The 24,794-nt window shown below is 41.0% G+C and overlaps 1 protein-coding gene across 3 annotated transcripts in view; it reads right to left on the bottom strand.

Moving 5' to 3' along the window:
- Window positions 1–9,558: 9,558 nt before the first annotated feature.
- Window positions 9,559–24,794, bottom strand: part of LOC129727709 (zinc finger protein squeeze-like) — an 88,950-nt gene continuing 73,714 nt past the window's right edge. For all 3 annotated transcript variants that reach the window (XM_055685785.1, XM_055685783.1, XM_055685784.1), the window contains 2 exons: window positions 12,383–13,247; window positions 9,559–12,289 (listed from right to left, as the gene is read on the bottom strand). In XM_055685785.1, the coding sequence (XP_055541760.1) occupies window positions 11,784–12,289; window positions 12,383–13,247 (1,371 nt within the window). In that variant the 3' untranslated portion in view covers window positions 9,559–11,783. The remainder of the gene's footprint in view (window positions 12,290–12,382; window positions 13,248–24,794) is intronic.

Below are 24,794 nucleotides of genomic sequence, written 5' to 3'. Positions count from 1 at the left end.
ATCAACCGGATATCCGGATATTATCCGATAGAATATCCGGATTTTCGGATAGTCGGATATCCGGATTTCGTATCCGAACATAGTTTAATGAGAATCATGTAAATAATTGCTTACGAGGGGATGGGGAATTGTGAAAAAGCCATTTTTCGCGTTACATTTTATTTGAACGGGTTTCAAAAGACAGAAAAAAATGCGGATATCCGGATAGTAAATATCCGGATATCCGAATATCCGATTATTCAATTATCCGTATCCGGATATCCGGGCATCCGAATAGTATTCGTTTATCCATCCGTCATCCGAGCTTCGGATAACCGGATTACGAATATATCCGGTTAATAGTCCCAGCACTAATCTATACCCGCACCACCAGTGAGCTGGGTACCGTTTTACGCGCAGCTGAAGAAGCTTTACGCCAGCTGTTCGCGTCGAGATGTCGGGGACATGAACGGAAAGGAAGAAATGTACAAACCGGTGATCGGCCCGCACACCGAGACGAACGAAAACGGCCAGCGATGCGTTAACTTCGCAGTTTCCCGAGGGCTGGTAGTCAGAAGTTATTACCTTCTTTCGCCACAGCGACATCCAGAAAACCACTTGGAGATGACCTGACAGCAAACTAAATAGACCATGTTCTCATCGATGGCCGGTTCTTTTTAGACATTACCAACGTACGCATCTAGTAGCGGTATACTTGCTCTCGAAACTGTCGACCGTGTATCACGCACGACATAACTTCGCGGCTCAATATCAAGCAGCTTTGGGACTCCTAGGCTGCGAAGAAATACGCACGACAGGTCGAGGTGATACTATTCGCGGCGGAAGGGTAAGACGCATCGCCTCTCGAGGATGGCTGGTGCAGGATTCCCACCGCTACAGATATGACAATGATATGAGATATGATATGATATGAGAATAACCGGGCGCGGGCGATACACCTGAGCACCTACGATGGAGAACAAAGCCAAGTACAAACGGGCACGGCACGACATGATGACGATTCTCATAGAAAAGAAGCGTCAGCAAGAGGATCGTGAACATGAGGAGACAGAGCAGTTGTATGTGCCAGCGAGGTGTTCGAGAAGTAAAAGCAGCACTTCGATGGACGCCTAAATGAGGATACAGCAAGCAGAAGTGAAACAGGAACTGACCTTGGAGCACCAGCAGCAGCTGAAGTAGTCCCTCAAGAAGCTGAAGAACAACAAAGCCGTTAGCAAGGACGGGCTGCCAAGCGAGCTCTCTAAGCATGCTAGAGAAGCTGGTTAGGATTGATTAGGGCCACCATGCGCAAGTGTCGTGCTACGTTCGTGTTTCAGGGATACTCTCGAGTCCCTTTGAATTGCATTGAGAGTTAAGACAAGGAGACGGACTTTTCTGCTTGCTGTTCAACATTGTCGTTGAAGGTGTGATCCGGAGGACGGGCATCGACACGAAGGGCACGATTTTAACAAGGTCGGTTCAGCCTCTGGGCTTCACGAATGTCTTGGACATCATAACACGTAATTTTGCGATTGCGGAGAAAACCTACGCACGACTAAAAGCCGAGGCCAGACTAATCGGACTGCGGATAAACGCGTCGAAAACGAAATACATGCGAGCGAGAGGCTCCAAAGAGAACAACATCGGCCTTCCATTTCAATGCTCTGGAGACGGTGATTGGCTGGTGGTCGACGAGTTCGTGTATTTGCGCTCACTGGTGACCGCCGACAATAACACCAGCAAAGAGATCAAGAGACGCTTCTAGGCTGGAAACCGTGTCTACATTTCACCTCGGAAGACACTTCGATCGAATTGAGTGCGACGACGCACGAAATTGGCGCTATACAAAACATTGACAACAACACTTCTCGCGAAGGACTTGAATGCCATTAGAGTCTTTGAATGGAAGGTGCCGCGGACCATCTAGCTGCATAAGCTGCAAGCGCTGCTTAAAGAGAAGCCGTTTGCATACCTGATGACGTCAATAGGCTTCGGTAGACCGGTCACGTCGTGGGGATGCCGGATGACAATCTTGTGCAATCGCTCAAAACAGCGTCTGTACTCCAGGTTAGGGGCGGCTGATTACCGTCCTTGTACCAACGTGAGACTCTAAACAGGGTTGTGCACGGTGCCCCTTTGGCGAGACAGGGGGTGGGCGCGCAGGCCTTACAAGCCGCCGCCGTTAAACACTAGCACAAGCAGCGATTGAAAAAAACCCCTCTAGCGATTTCAAATACATATAAAGCAAGCCTAAGATGCGTTGACATTGTCGTCAGTATGCGAATAAAAAAGTATCGGTGTTGGTTTATTCTCTTTGCTTTCCTTTTTACGATATATTGCTTGTCGTTAGTGTACACCAGAACATATGGTTCTCAGTGTGCACAACTCGGTATATGAAGTTATTCGTCTCTGTTACACAGAGTGATCAGATCTTGTTATGTTCTTACTCATTTGACTCATGATTATGATTTTTTGTCAGAAAAAGAAAGAAAATGACAATGTATGCTCTCCTACTCTCGCTCAAGTCAACCGCTGCCGAAGTAGTCCCTTCCCCCACACTTTCCCTCTCACCGCAGCACACCTCTGCTGCTGCTTAGGCGACATGATATTCTTCTGCTGCTATTCTTTGTTCCCCTAACGACCGGCATATGGAGAGACAAACGCAACGAGCGAATCGCTTTTCAGAGCAGATGTAGTCTAGTCATGTGTTTGTTTTCTCCCAGAAACCTACGCACCATATCATCATTTCATTATGTGTTGAGAGGATTCAGGTTTAGTCGCGGTCTGTACACTTCATGATGTGTACATATGGAGATTAAACGATGATTGCATCATATTCGTTTCGTTTCCATCGCTGCTTACAAGTAATGAACGAGGATCAAAGAAATTTCAACTGGAACAATCAGCACAGACTCACGCGACGAAAACGGAGTAACGATTGGAAACTGTGGAGCAGCTGATCTCTAAATTTCCAAGGGAACACACGAGTGTTCTCCGAAGTAATGAAATCTCGCAGGTTCGACGCCGTAGCACTACAGGAGGTGTTCTGTAAGGATTCAATGGTACGTACGTTCCGGTCATGTGGTCATACCAGAGTTGCTGCAACACACATGAGCTAGAGACGGCTTTTATAGCGATAAACGAGATGCGTAAACGGTTGGTTCTTCTACATCAACATCATAAATGTGCGCAGGGTTCACCTCGGAAGTACAGGAGAGCACAAGGATGAATTCCAATAAGACGGTCCCAGAAAACCGTTTAGAGCTGGAATTGTGTATGAGGACATTTTTCGCGAAGACGGATACTCTTGAGCCCTACCGCTGGACGGAATTCGAAGGTCAATTTTTTGTCTTACGTTCCATTGGCCGCAGCTCAAAAATTGGTAAATCTTAGAGCCGATTTTTCAAAAAAAAAAAAAAAAAAGAATGGAAAATACATTTCATTAGATCACCAATCAACCGATTTTAAAGCTTCCCCATCTTCGTGGGATCATTTCACCGTTCAAAATGGTCGTGAAATAATTCCACGCGAAGCGTCGCTTTTTCTGTTTTCACTTCAGTGATATGACACTCATAAAAACCCAGATTACACGGCAGATGATACTTTGCGATATTTTTCTCACATACGTGAATTTCGTTTTAGGGCGGTATTCACTTCACTCTGATGTCATCGTGAAGTGACTCCCGTAATAAGCACCGATATCAATATCGTCATCGGGGATTTCAACGCTCAGGTTGACCAAAAGGAGAAATACAAAGAGGTGATTGGAAGGTTCAGCGCGCACAAGCTGACCAACGAAATAGGTCTAATACATGTCGGCATTGTCGTGCGTAGTACCTGCTACACAAGTGCACTTGGAGGTTACCATATCGGACAGAAACACAGATCGACTACGTTCTGATTGATTATCGGCACTTCTCAGACATCATTGACGTTAGATCCAATAGCAGCGCTAACGTCGACTTGGATTACTACCTGGGGATGGTTAGATCTCGCGCGACTGAAGCAGCCTAAAGTCGCCGAAAACTGCGCGCATTCGCTCGAAGGTGCGCTACCGGAAGAGGACCAGCTGGATGAGGCTCCTCTCGAGGACCGTTGGAACACCATCAAAACAGCCACCAACAACGTAACGGGCAAGTTGGACGAACCAGACGCAATGAGTGGTTTGACGACGAATATAGGAAGGTGATGGATGAGGAGAACGCTGTGCGGACGGCTAAGATGCCACTCGTCAGAATGTAGAAAGACACAGACAGAAGAAGATGCAGGGAACCCAAATGTAGTATGAAGAGCTGGAACAGCTGCAGCATTCTCAAGAAACTCGAAAGTACTACCAGAAACTCAACGCATTCTGCAGAGGCTAGGTGCCGCGAGCCGAAATGAACCGGGATAAAGATGGTAGTACTCTGATGGACAATCGTAAGGTGACCGAAATGTGGAGGCAGCACTTCGACGAACATTTGAATGGAGCCCAGGCAGAGAACCATGTCGGCGGAGAAAACGATCCTGTCGGTGCGACAAACGTAGAAGACGGGCCAGGATGCCATCAAGCAGCTGAAAAACAATATATTGGCTGGGAGCGGAGCTTATATAGATGGGAACTATCGAGCGATCATCGTCCTGGTTGCCGCATACAAAGTACTTTCTAAAACCATTTTCAGCCGACTCTCACCGCTACACGCAAAAGTTGATGTCTTGTACAATCATTGTTTCTTCCCGATTCGCACAAATGTTGCACAGAAATCGCACAATAAATGTGTGAAACGCATAACGCAACAGTTGTACTGCGAATACATTGACATAGATTGAAATCAGAATATGTATCATATACCGACACTTTATTTCTCACATCGAGTGTATTAGTGACTGCTTTTTCTCTCTTGCTCGTAGATTTTCCATGTACGTGCGACGAGACTAGATACGTCTCATATAATTTGCAGGTTGCTCTTTCGCTTCTTTTTCGGTTCGGGTTGCGACGCGCAAGACGATGTCTCGTCGCTTTACGAAAAAAGCGAGACACCCGTGCTGTACATACTAGATGCCAGTGTTGTTAGTCACACTCATACTGTCGATGCGTGCTTGCTGCTATTCGGAGGAATGCATGAAGAAGAAAAAGTATCTCGAAAGCGTGTGTGCAAAAGACTTAAAAAGCGTAGCATGTGTCTCGTCCTCAAGCAGAAAGGAGGAGAAAGGTTTTGCTTCTCGCTCGCTTTGCAATGCTGCTTGATACCAGTTGAAACTGTTTAGGTGTAGTAGTTTGGAGCTGCCAAATACATTGGAGAAACGCTAGAGCATTAATTGCGTTATGCCCAACACGCAATCATTGTACTGGTTCCGAATTACATCAACAATTGCGCTAAAAACGCACAATTTTGTACTGGTTTCGCACCATCCAACTTTTGCGTGATAGTCAACAGATTTGTGGGAGACTATTCGGCCGGCTTCGTGGAAGGACGGTCTACGACGGACCAAATCATTACCATACGGCAGATCCTGGAGAATGCCTTGAATACAGAATCCTCCCGCATCACCTATTCATGGACTTCAAAGCCGCGTATGACACTATTGACCGAAAAGAGCTATGGATGATCATGGACGAAAATGGCTTACCGGGGAAGCTGATGAGACTGATAAAGGCTACGGTGGATGGGACGCAGTGCTGTGTGCGGATTTCGGGTCGATTGTCGGGTCCATTTAAATCCAGCAACGGGCATCGACAAGTCGATGGTCTCTCCTGCCTGCTATTCAACATTGCGCTACACGGTGTAGTGGACATCAACACGCGGGGTACGATTATCAACAGATCCATTCAATTCGTTCCCTTTGCTGACATGGACATTGTCGGCAGAACAACTGCAGCGGTGGCAGAACAGTTCACCTGACAACGGGAAGCAGCGAGAATTGGGTTGCAGATAAATACGTCTAAAACAAAGTATTTGCAAGCCGGCGGAACCGAAGCCGACCGACGACTCCTAGGCAGTAGCATTACGATCGACGGCCATGAGTTCAAGATAGTCGATGAGTTTGTCTATCTTGGGTCACTGGTAAGCCGTGAGATCCGGAGGCGTATTATCAGCGGAAGTCACGCCAACTATGGGCTCCACAAGCGATTGCGGTCAAACAGACTAAGCCCCCGTACGAAGTGTAACCCGTACAAAACGCTCATAAGACCGGTTGTTCTCTACGGGCATGAAACGTGAACAATGCTTTCGAACGACAATAAACAAATGAATAAATACATGGTGACGCAGGACTAAACGTTTGGTAAAGTGCAAAGCAGTGGGTTCGAATTTTGAGAAAATGAGGTCATCTGATCAGTAACTTATGTATGTTCATTCTCAGACATTTTTTTAATCCTTTATAGCAGCGGTTCTCAACCTTTTTTTGTCCGCGTACCTCTTGGCGATATTTTTCATTCATTGTACCCTGATACTCATATTCATTGTACCCCGTGGCTTGGAATGTTCTCGCAGAGTGGGAGAAAATAGTGGTATATCATGTTGTGGTAGTCTAGTCCAGGTTTCAAATTGAACTAAGGTTTGTTTGATTGCTACAGTCATGTTTTAAGAAAAAGATCGAACAATAAATGAAGTAGTATGATGAATATTTGCTTTGTCCGCCATTACTGATTTTTATTTCGCGTACCCCCTGGAGCTTTCGAGTACCCCAGGTTGAGAACCGCTGCTTTATAGGGTACGGAACGGCTTAAGCAGTAGCGCCTATTTTAATCAGTCGAAGAAAACAGGCCTCAAACTCCTGCATTTTGATCAATATCGACAATTTCAATTATGGAAACAAAAACTTCGATTGTCTGGCTGTCTCACGAATATAAGGAATACCATTATTCACAAAGAAATTTGTGAACAAACATCGTTCGAAACAAATTGACCTAAACGCCTGCAAAACAGATGGAAACTGCTTAAAATAGGTTCGGGGTGATTGGAATAGAGTCCCTCGATTAGTAACTTTAATTGATGATTGTTAAAGTTTGCTAACTTAGTTTAACAATCTGAAAACAAGTTCTGATAGAGAAAACGATAGAGAACAGATTGATATGAGCCGTTGAGAGCAAAAGTGGTACATGTGCCATTTTTACACTTTTTGGGTTTTTTGCATAACTTGATGCAGAACGCAATAATGTACTATAATATCCAAGAAAAACCGAGATCTGATAACCTAAACCAAAGTTATAGCCAACACAATTTTTGGTAATTAACATAATCATCATTTCGTTGAGAGCAAAAGTGGTACATGTCCAGTCTGTGCATGTTAGATGAATTGTAAGTCGAGGATTTTAGGATATAAAACAAACATCTCTTCAGCAAAGCTGGTCAAGTGATTGAGTACTTTCAGATGAAGATCTGGCTGCTTTGGAATTTTCTCACTACGTTGCGCTATTTTATAACAGAAAGCATTTTACCTATTTCAGTATCAACTCGTTTGCTGTTACCAAATACATATACACTAGCGCCACGAAAAGGCAGAATTCCTTAACAAAGAGATCATCGTTCTATAGTACTCAATAGCTTAGACAACTCTGTTGAAGACATGAATGTTCTATGTCCTAAGATTAGAGAGCTATAATGCATCCTTCATGCTCACTGGACATGTACCACTTTTGCTCTTAACGTTTTTAGGTTGTCATTATTTTTCCTATAGAACAAAAGTGGTACATGTTTTTCCATTGAAGTTTGGGTAAGTTTCTCAACCAGAACTCGTTATGTTTTCATGTACTGTCTTTTGGAACCTTTCCAGCAATGATTTAGTGCAGTTATGTTGGAAAAAATTGTTGAAAATAATTTACTATTTGAGTGTTTTCGTTTATCGCGTCTCCTGAAAAATTCACTTAATGGCACATGTACCACTTTTGCTCTCAACGGCTCATATACTACTGTTTGATTTTCACCCAACACATTTCGAGTATTTCGTCTGAATACACAGGCGGTTCCTAAAGCTGCTTAAAATATGTTCCCTATGATATATTCTGCATCACGCTCTACTCGCTTTGAATCAGTTTTTATTACGTTGCAACAGTAGGTTAATAAATTGTTTGAGAAAGAAATTTGTCACAAACTTTTCAGAAAACCTTTATCTTCAAGACATTAAATTATTTGAAGCTCAAGAGAGCAAACAAACCTGTTGGGACGAAAGACTCTGTCAATTGTTTTTTCAAACATGTTGATGACGATCATGTTTACACGTTATAAATTAGTACACATTGAAGTAAATGAACAAAACGAATTTCCTACCCAATACATCTCGTTAGGTTAGAGAAGTATTATTCTAGTGTACTTACCAATAGTCCAAATAATCACTGTGCCGTTTCTAGCATTCCGGTTATTCCTGAAACATTATTACATTATACCGAGAGGTAGAATCAGCTTTGACAGAGGTGAGTATTTGTTCCATTTCTATGGCTATAGCAGTGCGAATCTCCATGGAAACCTCGCTGATGTGGTGCTTCAGATTATCTCGATTTATTTTGACTCCAGCTGCGTTTGTCAAGGCTTCAAAAAGTCCTTCGAGTTCCTCTCATTGGTAAATGATGAAGAGTCACTCACAACCTTAACTATTGATAATATGAACAGTTGCTTATCTGCAGTGACCTGTCTTTTGGTGATGACTTTTGGTTTCTTATAACTTTTTTATACTTTCGAATTCCACGTTCCCGGAGCCATTTTTGCAATTATTGATAAAGAAACCGAGCGGAAATCTTCCGCTTAATATTGTTGGGCCTAAATTTATGGTGGAACCAATACCTCTCAAATTTTATGTTGTTTTTTGACTTTCAATGTTCAAAAACTGAATCGATAATCTTATCTGCTGATAAAGAGAATGTGCCCAAATCAATTCTTTATTTTGTTTAGCTAACCGTGACGTGTTGACAGAGTGTTACGCTTTCAAACTGCGTACAGCAAATGGCTGAACCGGCCGCACCGCTATATTGTAAAGGTTTCTCAAATTCTTTCGGTTGCGTGGCAAGGCGTAATGACATTATATTCCCTACGGCAGCCGTTTGCTCTTTGCTTCAAGAAGTTTGTTTGATATACCAATTTTTCCAGCAGCCTTCACGCTTAACTTATGTGCTGATAGTTCGGTAGCTTGTCAAGCGATTGCAATTCATTTTTTATTTCTATTTAGTTTTCTTGTGCGTTATCATTAAGAAAAGTCTGAAAGTGATCCTTTCCCGTGGGTGCAATCGTCGGCTTGTCAGTAAGCAGCTGGCCGCACACGGTTCCAGTATGGGGAAGTGACTGTTTCTGTCACCGTTGACTTTTCTATATAAGCTCTCTACTGTTTCCTACGTTGCTGACTGATTACGTGCACTTCGTGCTTCAATTCCCAGATTTCTTCTCTGAGCGAAATTTCAGCACGTTCGACAAGCTTGAGCAACTAGACAGTGGTCTAAATTGATTTTCGTTCTTCGGAATTATTTCAAACTAAACACATCAATCAAGCGTCAATCAGGGAATGCTCGATCTGGAAACTGTTGAATGTTTCCGAATTCGATCAGGCAACTTCGGTTGTTTGCTTCGTCAAATTTCGGTTGTTTTCATCGTCAAAAAATCCATCGATCTCTACAATTTTTAGATAACCACTTTTTATTCTGTTTTAAATTTAATTTAAAATTTGTTTATACAATCTACAATGCAATAAGCTTTCACCTGCCAGCCCAAATCGACCGACTGTTTTACACATTGTATTTTCCATTTATCCTTTCTTGTGTCTAATTGCTAAAGACCACCATCGTGCCATTATCAGTGCCGACTCGGTTCACTATCGCTCCTGTCCAATCCACATCCGATCCCCCTTCCGGGCGTTAATCGGAAATGGATTGGAAGATTGTGTGTGATGATCACCAATGTCTTCGGCTGAGGCTTCCGTTAATATTACAGCGAAATTAATATTACTTCAAATATTTACTCTTACTTATATCGAACTCTTCTTAGTCGCCACATAGGGCCTTTAATTATCTGTACAGATAGCGAAAGATCATACATTACACTCCCTTCTAGTGCTATTCATACGATCCACTTGCACTCACATAACACCCGCTGCTGCTTTGAGGTTTGATTGCATCGTCTACATACTCGCCTCCAAAAGCGATATTCATTTCGTTTCGGGTCATATAATATAGCATTTTTTTCTTCAACATTCTCTACAGATGATTTTAGCCGATGTCTAAGTTACTAAACTTTAGCTTAATTATATTATTATATTACAGCTGTGTTTGAACAAATTTTGTGTGAAAAAGAACGTAAGAAATGGTTTTTTTAAGTATACACTTTACAGTGAGCGTTTTTGTTTTTCTGTGTCTCTTCGCACGGAGCACCAAACGAGTTTCGGTGCTTTCGAATATGATGAATTATTTTTTAGAGCGAACAACTTAAATTTATCTCTTTTTCTCCTGCGCTAACAGTACGGGAAATTTGTCTTAAATAAGGATGTAGGTATCGTTTGCAATCAATATTGTTTCTGTACAAACTTGATTCTCTGCTGTTGCGACTCAAGGCTGGAGTGCATTGATAAAATTAGCGAAATAAATGCGAGAATAAAATAAAAAATTGGAAACATCACAAAATTTACAGATAAAGTAATTAGGTCAGCGGATCGAATCGGGAAAAATTGGCAGGACTGCGAGTGCGAGAAGGGACCGCTCACTTTGCTTTTACTTTCTGCTTATTGCCTAGAGCTATAGGGTTTCTCAGGAAAATATAAGTGAACTTTTAGCACTTTTTTTGAATGATGGTTATTCGGACTTGAGCTGGACACAGTGAGTTGGATATTGACTGTCAAAAGCCAAAGGGATTTGTTTCCGTGCCTGATTGATTTTTTACCGTTCACACAACTCTGCCAAGAAGTGTGCGTCGTACATTATAGAACCTTACACACTAAAATCACCGAGATCTTGATTTGACGATAAAACGAAGGTTGATAATAAACGATTATGTTGTTTCCGCACATTCTGCTTATCTCAAATTTATGCATAGTTTTTGAAGGTTTGTTGACAATATTTGACTATCGTTTGCAAAGTATAATTGATCTCTGATCTTGTTTTTGCAGGATGCTTCTATGTTATTCTATGCATTTTCGGCATCGAATGACCGGTTTTGGACTTTGATATCTGCGAGTCGTTTGATCCTTGCGGGGAAATATTTGGATTTAATTTTGCAGCGGAACTCGATTTCCGCCAATTGATTATTACAGACATCATAAAAAGAGTTGGTACAAAATTGATTTAATGATTTCCATATTTTAGAGCTTCCACATTTCTTCGAATTGTTCTAGAAGAAAGCATCATTCAATTAATATCATTCAAATTCTCATAACCAATAGAAACCTTAAGCCATGGTAAGCGATATCACATTTGTTGATTCAAAGTGGTTTAAGAGATAACACATATAGGAGGATTTACTCATCTAGCTTAAAAAATATTTCTTGTTAAAATGATCAACAATGGCTTTAGCTGAAGGAATAATTCTTGGACCATTCTCGAAGTCATGCAATCACAACTTTGCAAGCGGAACAAAGTCCAATTTCAATTTGAAACATGAAATGTAGGAAAGAAAAATATAGTGTGAACCAATAGCTAGTGAGGGCCAATATACTCCGTCTGATATCCTGCGTTCTATTCATATATACAAGAACTTTCGTTCGTGGTGATCACAATCTATTGGTTCACGAACCCCGGAAAGATCAAACAAGTCTGCACATAGTCGCTGCTTACACTTACAAATATCTACCCTACCCGTGCTTTCCATTCTCCCAACCCGCCGTTACCCTGGCCAGCCAGACGCTTCTGCCTACTGTTTTTCAGTTTTGCCCACCCCACTCATCAGTAGATGCTCGCCCGTTATCAACCCGCTGGTGGGCTGGTGTGCATAGTTCCGTATCTGGTGCAGCGAGATGAGCTGGTTGGGGAAACTGTTGCCCGCTGCGTTACCTCCGGCCTGCTGAATGGATTTCTGATTTTGGAAGCTGATGGCATCGTAAAGGTAGGAAGGCCGCTGTGCCGCCGCCAGTTGCTGATGATGATGGGCGGCTGCCAGTGTGTTTAGGTGTGGCGGCATTGCGTTGATCGGTGTGAACGCCGAATTGGTGCTCGTTTTAGTCGCACTCGAGGCGTCGTACGTCGTTACTACGACATTCGCAGCCGATGAGGTTGGGGTCTGGTTATTTACGTGTTGTTGCTGTTGTTGCTGCTGCTGTTGATGTTGCTGCTGTTGAGGGTTTTGCCGAATAACGACTAAATCTTCGCCGACATCGTCAGAGTTGGCCGAGCTGCCGCCATTCAAATTACGGTGGTGATCTGGAAGAAGTTGAAAGATAAGAAACAACTGGGATCAGACGGACGATGTCTGCTGGTGGAAAGTTGCACAACATCGAATTAAATGAAACTCACCATTCGCAGAGCTGTTACTACCACCGCCACCGCCTCCTCCACTACCACCGTGTTGTTGTTGCTGCTGCTGCTGCTGTTGCTGCTGTAGGAGGGCAAAGTCGTACTGCTGCTGTTGTTGCATCGCTTCCGCCAGGGAAGCTGCCGAGTCGGGACTAACTTTCGGCCAGTAGGGATGTTCACCGCCACCGGACGCTACCAGAGTTGCAGCGGCCGCGTTGCCACCCATCCGATTTAGGCCCAGTCCAGCCAGACCTGCCAAACCGGCAGCAGCATCAGAAATTCCAGCGGCTGCTGCTGCCGCGACTGCCACTGCTGCGGAGTTGTTGTTATTATTATTGCTATTGTTTCCCCGGTTGCGGCGCTTTTCCTCTTTCTCGGCATGCTTCTGCATATGCTTGGCGAGGTAGGTCTCCTGAGTGTAGGACTTTCCACACAGCTGACAGATATGCGTTTTCAGGTGCTTCGAGTCCTTGTGCTTTGGTATGTGCTCCAACAGAGACGCTTCATCGGTAAAACACTTGTAGCAGGAGTTACATTTGTACGGTTTGTCGGTCTGATGGCACCGCGAGTGGGATTGGAGGTTGGAAAGCTGTGAGAAAGCTTTCGGGCAGCCTGGATGGCGACACTTGTACGGTTTGTCCCCGGTGTGGGTTCGTATGTGCTGCTGCAGGTGCGACAGCTGCGTGAACTTCCGCTGGCAAATCTCGCATCGATATGGTTTTATACCGAGGTGTATCCGGGTGTGCTGCGACAGGTAGCTCGAGTTGGCAAACGCCTTTGTACATTGGGAGCACTTGTACGGTTTGGTTTCGCGCATATGCAGCTGGCCACCGTGAAGCTGCAGGTCGCCCTTGTTGGCAAAGATCTGTAATTGAAACGAAAGAGAGAGAACAAAAATCCAGGATTAGTTTGGCGTTTTCGGCGATTTGTATTATCATATCAAGCTAGTGGTGTTTTACTCAAAGCAAGTTCCCAGCGAAGTCGGGGTGACCTTGGTAGAAGTGCGCCTCGCACAGACAATCTACGCAAGCACTGCTCGCTGGCAGAGCGCGGAGTCAGGTAAGTAATTATTAATTACCGAATTCGCTCGCCGTGCATAATTTGGTGCTAACACACTGAGGGCATCCGCGCCGTATTTTACGAAAAAGAAGAATGGAAAGACCGTTGCGCATCGCTTCGGTTGAGCCACGGCGAAACAGCAATTTCGAAGTCATTATTCTCGCGTAAATTCATTAATCAAATTGATGAGCGTTATTCGTCGGCAGGCAGGCGCACAATCGGTCGTCACCATCGCCGCCACGACCGCAGTCAGTCATCGGTGTTGTGGCACTTTACGGCTTTTGGTTTCGAGTGTTTGGACCACAACAACAGTACAGCAGACAGGCGCTCAATGAAGCATCGGAAAGCTGCGCGCTAAGTGCTGTTGCTGCAGCCGGAGACTGTTTGGCAGTCTGCGTTAAATTATACCCGCCAAACCAAACGTTCGCTTACTGCCCGCGGAATGGATTTCCTTGATCGCCGAAGCGGCACAGGGTCAGGGCTAGAGAAGCACAGTGCACCGAGAGAGCGTACGGTTGGTGCTGGGGCTGTTGCACTTGTCCAGCAGCAACGGAGAGGCGGTTGTCGTTGTTTTTTGTGGGAATTTTAAAATCTGCAAGGCGAGCCGATTTGGGGGGTGCACCAGGATAAGCAATGGAGATGTTGGCGATGATTAGCAGTGAATCAACAGAACTAACTATTCCTGAACAGTAATCGGTTTCCTCGGAACACTTCAAGTGTTACGCTTCAAGCATAATTAAGGCACTACTCATGATTTTTTCATCATTTTTGTTTTTTTTTCTTCAAATTACTGGGTACTTGAGACAGAAATTAATAACTATTATTAGCTCTGTTGAATCGAGCGTCAATAATTTTAATTTGCTTTAATTCTGCTCTAAAAGTAAACTATATAATTAAGCCATGAACAATAAATTGCCGTGAATACCAATTATTGATTCACTTCTGTCTGGTTGAAAAAAAAAACTTGAGTTGTTTGGTTTTATCAACAAACTATAGAAGCGATTTAGTTGGTATTATGAAATTATCAGTATATATTAACAACGAATCAAATCTTCCACTATTACTTGATGGAGTATTTTTTTAAAATGAACAAATATTTTTCTAAGTAATAATAATAATGGTGCATTTATTTCCATTTATATTACCGTTTCTGTTTAACTATTTTGCATTTTTTTTTTGAATAGTCACCCCTTTCTTATTTTTATATACAGAAACTTCATGAAAGAGAATCGTATCGTTTTTTTTTGTTCCGATCATACTCTAATTCGCTACAGAATTTTTTTTATTATCGAAAAATTTCAGACTAGTACTTTTTTGTTTAGCCCCTAGGGTGACACTTTCTGTCATAGGGTTGTCCATAAACATGGTTTTTCTTTCAAAATTTTCAATTTTCAAAATTTGTAACCTTTGACCGGTTTCAAATCTTTTGGCATCAATCTGCCAAGAAGAAATATCAAACTGTACTTTAAATATCTATACCATTCGAAATTTATGATACAAACAGTTTTTCGCCGTTATGGAGGATTTGAGACCATAGCTGCCGTAATCTCGCAGACTGGCGTATGCGTTAGCGAGTAAATTTTCAGTACGAAGCTTTTTCCAAAAACGTTTGTATAATAAGCGTTGGGGCGAATTTCAACAATCTGATCTGTACATAATGCATTAATATAATCACAAAACATTGCCGAATGTATGATTTGTGGAAAATGGTTTAATAACTGAAGTTATGTTACCAACGTCAATTTGTTGTAGAAACAACGATTTTTATTTCACTGTTTCTACAACCGATTGGCGTACATCCATCGTAGTATGCGACAAGTCGCTCAACAATTGTTTTTTTCATAATCAGTCAAATAGTCGCGATCCGAGAATACGTTTTCGGAAATGAATTTAGTTTGGAATATAACAGCATTCGTGGCCTCTGACATCTTCCATCTGCACTTCTTCAGTACAAAAATCACAAGTGCGCTTTAGTTGTCCACGAGCAAGGACCAAGCTTCGTGGCCTTAGAGGGCTACAGTATGATCTAAATTTTGTAGATAGTCAACTTCGTGCCGCGGCGACTGTCCCGCCATAGAACCTCGACGAATTTCTTTACTAATGTCGTTCCCAGGTAATCACCAGTTAGCCTAGATGCACGCACTTGTCAACTACCTCCATTTCATCACCGCTAAACTGAATCCGTGTCCTGAGATTAACACGGAGTTCTCTCCCGATTCCAAAATATTGAGTGGTATTCAATAACTTTGGGAGAAGTTGCCATCTTAGAGTTAAAAATAGTCTTTGGGGTCGGTTCTTGGCTCCTGTGCATCATTTCGATCATTTTAAGCTGTTTTCAGAAAAAAATGTTCCAAATATGTGTTTGATTTGTACGGAACCCTTCTCGAGCAGAGAAGGGAGAGTGGCCGTAGCACCGTAGAAATATTTCCTGCTCCCAAAAACTTCTTCATGCAAATTTGGGTCCATTTGCTTGAGCAATATCATAAAAAATATCAAAACTTTAATATTTTTTATAAATTTCATTTTTAATTTGACTCAAACTTTGGGATCACAAAGAGCTTTGTGCTGACATATGAATCAACTTTACTGTGTCAAGAGCCTATTAGTGATAAGAATATAAGAGTTAGAACAGTTTGTTTGATCCTCCTGTGAAATTTTTATGACCCTAGTCATTGTCGAAACACGTTAATTTACGTTAATTGCTCGTCGGGTACGTCATTTCAACTTTATGTTTACGAGAGAACTCATTTAAGTCTCTGAAAAAATGTTGATGGCTAGGAACACCGGAATTCACAGGAATGCTTGAAAAGCTGTAATCTTGATTTTATAATTTTAATCTATTTAAAAATAATTTTGAGAACTCATTTAAGTCTCTGAAAAAATGTTGATGGCTAGGAACACCGGAATTCACAGGAATGCTTGAAAAGCTATAATCTTGATTTTATAATTTTAATCTATTTAAAAATAATTTTGTCTATTTAAAAAAAATATACACTGTATTTTTTTGAAATTTTTAACTTTTTCATTTTTCAATACTCTCCCCTAGCTTCAAACAACTATCAACGTTTAATAGTTTGCATAAAAAAATCAAATTTTCTTTTGAGATAGGTATTCAATTTGTGTTTTTTTTTAAATTGTTTTGTTCTACGGTGTAAGCTTTTCCTGGAAGGACAAAATTACTAGGCCTTGTGCTATGAAACCATTTTGCTGAAGACATTGAGTACATAAAATCAATTTTTCGCAGTCAAATCTAGAACGATCGCGATTTTTCGAGTTTAGACCACTGTGCACTGTGAGATTTTCAAATAAATCTTTTCACCAATTGTTAATGTTTTGAAATATAACCCTTGAAATGTGTAGAAACTATTTTGAAAGTTATTTCATAAAATGGTGGTTGAAATACGTACGTTTTTGTACTTTACGACCTTCAAAAGGGCATTACTCGAAAATGCACCATACGATGATTTTGGCATTTTGACCAGAGATTCTGGACGTCATAACGAATCGAATGGTGTACTCAGATTCTTTGGTGCTTTTTTATAATAACGGTCTGTGGGAGCACCGTGCTGTATGTACTTGATTTTCAGAGAATTACCCGTACACAAAACGTATACGCCCGAGTCTTGAGTTTAGGTAGTCTCCGAACGCGCGAAAAAGGATGACGCATGTCAAATTGATACTAAAAATAGACTGCTTCAGCTTCCTTTAATAGATAGTGTAATGTCCCACAAGGTAGTATTTTGGGTATTTTTTGGGATGCATCTACCATGTCATGTTCTACAATACTCCATGCAAATTACGCTGAAAAATTCCTACAATTCGGTAAATTTGACAAATTTATTCTTCCCCCTTCCTACCACTTTTATCATTCTCCACCTGTCACACTAAGTTAACCTCCTTAGTCTACGAGGGCCAAATAAAAAAGATCGAATTACTGTACTGGCAGATCGGCTCAGCCAGCAGCAATCGTTAAAAAAACCAATTTGAACACCTTGAACACCTCACACCGTCATCAACGTCGTCGTGCAGGCTTCGATTAGTATCAACAGTGGAAACTAGTTTCGGAGCAGACCTCCGGTTCCCGCTGAGCGAGAGGGCAGTATGATCAGCGTACCGCAGAAATGGGCGCCGAGACGAACACAAAAAAAAAAACGCGCGAATGTTACTGCCTTTAAAGACTCCCGAACTGTGGGTTAATGTGTAATGATGATGATCATTCGTTGTTATTGTTGGGGTACCACCAACCAGCGCTTGTATAGGTCCTCCGCGTAGTGGTTCTTTGTTGTTTGACTGGGTGTCCGACCGTTTGGCGGAAATCACGGCCGAGGTTACCAGAAGGGTGAGTTACAAAGTTTCAGCTCGAAATTCCTTGCCTGGCGCAATTTGAATGATTCGAGCGTAGCTCAAGGTCACTGCCAAAAGTTCTGTGCTCGGTCTGCGTAAGCGGCAGACACTCGAAGCGGCGCGTGAACAAGACGGCGGCGGTCGTCATCCATCAGACAGAGATATTAATCAAGCTGGAGAACAAGTGTTCGCAGAAGTATGATGGCTACACACGCACACGCTAATGTGCATACAGTCAATTGGTAGCCGTGTTTGGTGTGTACCAACTACTTGAGGTCTTGCGGGGTGACTTTTTGAATGGTTTCGAAAACGACTGCCTGCCTCTCGGTTCGGCTGTATGGATGGTTTTTACATTTTTGGGCAGGATAAACTGGTTGGGTGTCTAGTTCCGTTTCGTCTGATGAAGTTTAGTTTTTTTTGTGTGACTACTCCGATAGGAAGGGAAGGGGCTAATCTAGACACTTGTTTTGATCAACTGGTTTGTTTACTCATGATTTTTTTTCTGATTGAATGATTAAAATCCCAATCTAGAGAGTGTATCACAGTGGCCAATTAGAGACGTGTTTTTGTGCTTTTGTGTTAGTTAAAATTGAAAACAAAAAAAAGCTGCCACTAAAACGATCTAATTGAGTAAATACATCATCATCCCAATTTAGAATTTCAAATGCAAAATAATTAGAATGTGTTAGATTTATTACCAAATGTGTCCCACGGGGAGAAGAAAGCAAAACCCTTCTCCGACACAGCAAAATGCCACACTTCTAAGCAGAGAGCACTTCCGCAACACAACTGTTTTACTTTTCGACAACCGACAGCTGCGGACAGCGGAAAGCCTAGACTTAGGCAAGCAGATTTATTGTGTCTCCCGTCCCGCATTTATACCAAGTCTGATCGGTGAGGTCGCCACAAATGACACTATTTTTAGCCTTGCTCCCGCTCTGGTGGTAGTTCATACACAGTAAAGTCAACCAATACACAATTATTACCCGTCGCGATGAACTTTTTGCCACTCGTGTAGTAACATCGCATCAGAGCTGAAGCACACATTCGGTTGATGATCGAAAAAAAAATGTCAACATCGTAGTAAAATGCGGTTGCACTTCACTAATCATGTTAATTTATTCATGCAAAACGGCAACACGGAACTGTCAAACGCCAGCGTACACAGACGAGAAGAGTTCAACATGGAACTAAGAGCGATGTTTTTCTGTCCACATTATACACAAAAAGAGCGTCCAAAACAAAGCAAGTGCTTGGGTTCTTTTTTTCTGCTTTTGCTGGTCAACAGAAAATGAAAGTTAAAAGAAAGAACAGCTAAGGAAGCGGACAAACGGCTATGTCTGCGAGGTTTTTTTTGCTTGTTCTATTTAGTCGGAAACATTTTTTTATTGTTATGTGGAGCAAAACAACTTCATTCTGAAAATTCATTCAGTTTTCGAATAAACTTTGTTTAACAGAAAACAAAATAGTTCGAAGCTTCAGGGTAAGCCAGAGAATGACAGCTTCCATTAATTTTGATTTTCTATTCAATCTCCCAGCCGACAATTGAGAAATGAGAAAGTTCAATCGCAACACAACGCAACGGTTGTTGTCGATTTATAAATGAATAAATAGAGGAAAAAAAATCAAAACACTTTCACTTGACCTTAACCGATTGCAGCTTGATAGGTTTCGAGGAATACCGTACATACTCACGTTAGCGTATGACTTCGCAACTCATAAATCAATCGACGGGAGGAATTCCTCAAAACCACTTTGGCAATTTGACCGGTGCGGACAACGGGATGCGAAGAATACAAGAAGAAGAAGGTTAAATCTCGTTCCGCTTATCGACGAAACAACGATCAGAGTTGTGTGCTGCGGAGATTTGGTGGTAAATCGAGGCTCATAGAAACATTTGCTGCTGACTAACTCTGATAATAACTGAAACAACCTTGAAACGCTTCTTCACATCTCGTTCTATCGGTTGCGATTTCTAGTGTGGGAAGATTTACGAACAGGATGCTTTCTGGGTTACACAGCGTAACTTGACCGGATTTGAAAAATTTGCTGTTTCCATTCGCTCTGCAGTTGTTCTTAGTCTTTTCTCAGCCTTCCACGTTGATGAGGTGTTTAAGGCCCAGTCCTGTAAACAAAGGTTCAGTTGGTAATCATGTAGATTTCACGTTCAGGACATACTACTCTTACCGAATTCTCATCAGATTGCAATTTGAAACAGGATTTGAAATGATTTTCAGTCGCAAATAAAAAGGAAAGCTTGTAGTTTGATAGAAAAAAACTGATACGTTCAATCGGTTTTATTTGGAAGTTCTTCCTCACCGAGACTGCTACTTAGCTTTGAAGTTTTAGTTTCGAATTAAGAGAACATTTGTACAGGGGATAGTCAAAAGTCAAAATAAGTAGGATAGACAAAATTTTGATCAACTTTAAAAAGCTGTGTCTTTGGCAAATATTGTCGATTTGAATAATTCGAACACCATCTAACTGGTAAGCTTTCATAGTCTCATTTTCTGACCGCAAATGTGGCTTTGGTCACCGGATGTAGGAAAAACTCCAGTGTTCCGGTAGGCACGGCAAACCTGCTAATTTTCGGATGATTTTATTATTGGGTTATCTGATAAAAATGCTTTTTTGCATCATGGGTATAGATGGAAGAGCCATTTCTGAATTATTATTATTATTATTTATTATTATTATTATTCATTATTATCACTCATCTAACATTGATTGTCTTAATGAACATAAAAGAGCCTTAGTAACTAGTGTACATAACAATACTAACATACAAATTCTAAAACAAGGAACATACAATTATCGTCTTGAAGAAAGTCAGTTTTGAAAAGTCTCAGTTGTAATGGTAAAGTAAAAAATCTCAAAAATAGCGCTGAAAGTACTTCACATAAATTTAATCGGTTCATGTTGCGCATATTCCGTTGTCTGCGATCGTAGATACATCTTAGATAAATCTTAGATTCGAGGATGGATCGAACCAACGAGCAACACAGAGATCGCAGGAATAGTGGGTCCATGAACTCAGCAGACATTTTTAAAATAAGTCTCAGCTATTTATTCGCTTTCGAGATAACTTCACAATAGTGTGTTTAAAATGTGAGAGCACTATCTAGCATAACATCCAGGTCTCTAACATGTGTTACTCGCTGCTATGCTGTATTCAAACACAATCTATGTCATTTTACGTGGGAAGGATATAATGCTGCATTTGGAAATGCTAACAGTCATGTAATTATGGTAACACCATTCCACAAAACAGTGCATCATCCGAAAAAAAAATTTAATTCGACACAGTCTGCAAGCTTCTTGATAATCTTATAAATTTCAACATCATCCGCGTGAAACATTTGGCAGCCAGATGGAAGTATTGTGTCGATTTCGTAGATGAAAAGTGCAAACAGCAATGGTCCAAGATCGCTTCCTTGGGGCACTCCAGGATTGGATAATGTTGTGATAATGAGATTGGGCAGAATCGATTTTAACATATAGCTCTCTATCAGCTAGATAGGATCTGATCCGGGTGACAAAAGCGGGAGACACGCCGATTTTCTCCAATCGTGCCAAGAGAATACCGTGATCCAGTCGATCAAACGCAACTTTAAGATCAGTGTTTAAACAGCGTCAACTTGGGCACCAATATCCATGATTTTGAAGCACGTAGTGAGGAATTGAACAAAGTAGAGACAGACCGCTTCGGAAAGAATCCATGTTGATCGGTGGAAATGTAGTGCTGGCTGTTGTCAAAAAGAGCATCGTTTATAATAACCTAGAACATCTTTAAGCTAGCACTAAGCGAAGTGATGCCACGATAGTTTCCGATGTCAGACTTGTCGCTTTAATTATAACAGGAAACATGACGGAACATTTCCAACAAGAGGGAGGTTTACGTTGTGCTGAAAAAGCATTGAACAGAACTGTCAATGGATGGATGAGAGCATTACTATATTTTTTAAGCACACAGGCAGGAATTCTATCTGGACCAAACGAACAGGGAGATTTTAGTTTGTCGATGGCTGCATCAACTTGATTCGTTGAAGGTTCATCAAGATCAAGAATCGGCCATGAACTCATCGAGAAATGGCGGCTATTTTGTATCCGGAAGACCTCAAAGGAACCTGCAGTAGGGGTCATTTACATTTCTGTATCAAAATTACCAAGCGACTCCTCTATCTTTGAGATTTGTCATCAGGATCTTTCAAAAGAAAGATTTCTGAGTATAGGCTATATTGGCTTCGTAACAATCTAGATGCCCCGAAGAAACCCGTAGTTGGAACATTTACATTTCTGCATCAAAATATAGCGTGCGACACCTCTATCTTAAGATTTCTCCGCAGGAATCTCTCAGTAGACATATTCCTGAATCCTGACAGCAGGTAGTGAATGGCCAACAGTACTCCAAGCAAAGATTTACGCTATGATCGAATGTGTCAAAATTTGCTTGGAGAGAAAGTATAAACATGCGAATATTAGCATTTTCTCTGATACTGAAGGGGCGCTTAAGGCTTTACGTGCTTTCAAATGCACGTCAAAAATTGTCTGGGAATGCGTTCGTTCTCTACGGAGGCTGTGTCGTATGAACTCCAATTTGTACTGGGTTCTAGGGCACTGCGGAAGTGAAGCCAATGAAATACTACAAGGTATACAGCCGTAGGGTTGTATGAAATGGAGACGTGGGACTAAACACTGAAATTAGGGGCCATCCACATACCACGTGGACAGATTTTTAAGGATTTTGACCCCCCTCCCCCTCCGTGGACAACTGCCCATACAAATTTTGAAAAAATTGTATGGACCATGGACATTGGCCAAAAACCCCCCCCCCAAAGCTGTCCACATGATATGTGGATGGAATATACAGCGTCTGTATTTGACAAGGCACAAGCATATCGTTCTTGTTAAAGAAGCACCAAGAATTTCTCGTAATGCGTCAAAGTCAGAATTAACTGTATGTCCTGAAAAACCAAATCCAATAATGCTTACGTTATCATAATGAATGGTTTTGTCTTATTTAACTCTGATTAAATCAAATCTACAATATGGATCTTACTTTCAAAATAATATGAAACCTCTTACAAAGGTTCTTTAATTGACAAACATAAGAAGATATTTTGAACAAAACTATCAACAAGTTCCAGCAAAAAATCGTAGTAATCAACAATTACATTTTTGTTTTTTGCTTGACAATTTTTTTCATTTCCCTACAACTGCATTTGCTGTATTAAGAAGACAGCTAATATACATTTATTATGGTAAATCTTAAAATAATAATATATCATCTAACAATTTTGAAACGTTAAAAGAGATTTTAAATGAATCTTAGTAAATTAACCAAAAATTCACAAGCATTCGCAGGCTCTTACTTTTCTAGAAATGTGTATATTTGGGAATTTACTCTTTCGACACTATTCGGTCACGATTATTTAGTGAATATCGAAGATGAAATTAAATGAAAATCCGTTGCAAAATTTACAATCCTTGTTGAGTAATTTATGGTAATCATATTTATGAGATAAACTTTCAATCACCATCAACAGCAGCATTGCAGTTTTTCCTCGACTGCACACGAATAGAAATGTACGAACAAAAGTGTACCACTGCAATACGAATAGTACCGCTGCAGTACGAATAGAAGTGTACCGCTGAAATGTACAAATAGAAGAGTACCGCTGCAATCATAGACGACGAGAGACCTGCGGTTTTTTACTCCACTGGTACTGTTGCTTTTACTGGCACGTTTTCTTTCAAGACATCAGTTTTTATTAGGTTATGAAAACAGGTTTAGAAATTGTTCAAGGATGGGGATTGTTTCAAACTTTTCGGAAACCTTTTACCTTCGAGACATCATATTAGTCTAAGCTCATAGAAGCGAAACTAAATTGACCTATTGGGATGTCAATTTTTATTTCGATATTACACAGAGAATATCCACAGGGAACGGATGGTGTCCATTCACGTCGTCTGTGCTAGGAATGGTCGCATGTAATTGGTTCATTATTCGCGTAAATTGGTTATTGAAACTTTTTATCAATTATACCGCTTAGCAATGAAATTAGAGTGATAACTAGCATATTACGAAATTGTTATACATTTTATCTATCCAACAACATTTTGATTATTGTTATTTATCATGTGGTTATGCTGTTAACGTTTGAAATCTGACGTAACATTTGCCAGTTTCATTTCCAATTTTACAGAATGCATCCCAGTATAGTTAACAAAGACGTAGTCCCACGTCAGAAACAAATGAACTGGCTAAACAAGTAATCTCAAGGGAACATTCATAAATGACGTAGCATTCAAAAGAGGAGGGGGGGGTTTGCAGTTTGGTGACGAAAAAACCCAAAAAAAGCTACGTCATTTATGAATGTTCCCCAATTTATTGGTCCGGAACCCTTTTGCGGCATTTTAAATTGTACAATAAAAATGGAACTTATATACGAGTGACAGCCAACTGGATGGCTGTCAGAAAGGGTAATAAAGCCAAAAGCAAAAATTACAAAAAAGATATTAGAGCTCAATAAGTGGGCGCTCTGTATCTAGTAGATACTATCTACACAGAATTGATATCCGGGCACTGTACGAGTAAGTATCAAGGAACGTCATTTACAAATACATCATACAAATGAAAAACGCATATTTTTTTATGAAAATATTAATAACTTTGAGTAAAATTGAGATATTTACGATGTCAGCGTTGCAAATTGTTTCTCTTAAAAAGCTCTAAAAGTCGTTCAAAGACAGTTTTGACATGAAACTTGAAATAAAAAAGTTAGAGCGTAAAATATGTTTTTTCAATATAAATCGGTTGTTTTCAAAGATGGAGAAAAACTTTTTTTTACAAAGTTACTTAATATTAATGGAGCAATAACATTGTAAAACAAATTTTTCTTCTATCTACAGAGATAAAAAAGTTAGGTACTTGATTGCATCGAAAATGTTGGTCACCCTAATTTTTGATAATTTTTCAATGAGCACTTTATCATATGTAACAACTTTG

Source organism: Wyeomyia smithii, chromosome 3 (genome assembly GCF_029784165.1).
Source record: "Wyeomyia smithii strain HCP4-BCI-WySm-NY-G18 chromosome 3, ASM2978416v1, whole genome shotgun sequence".
In the NCBI taxonomy this organism is placed as follows: Eukaryota; Metazoa; Arthropoda; class Insecta; order Diptera; family Culicidae; genus Wyeomyia; species Wyeomyia smithii.
Note: the sequence above shows the minus strand (reverse complement) of the source record. Positions and strands in the feature narration are given on the sequence as shown.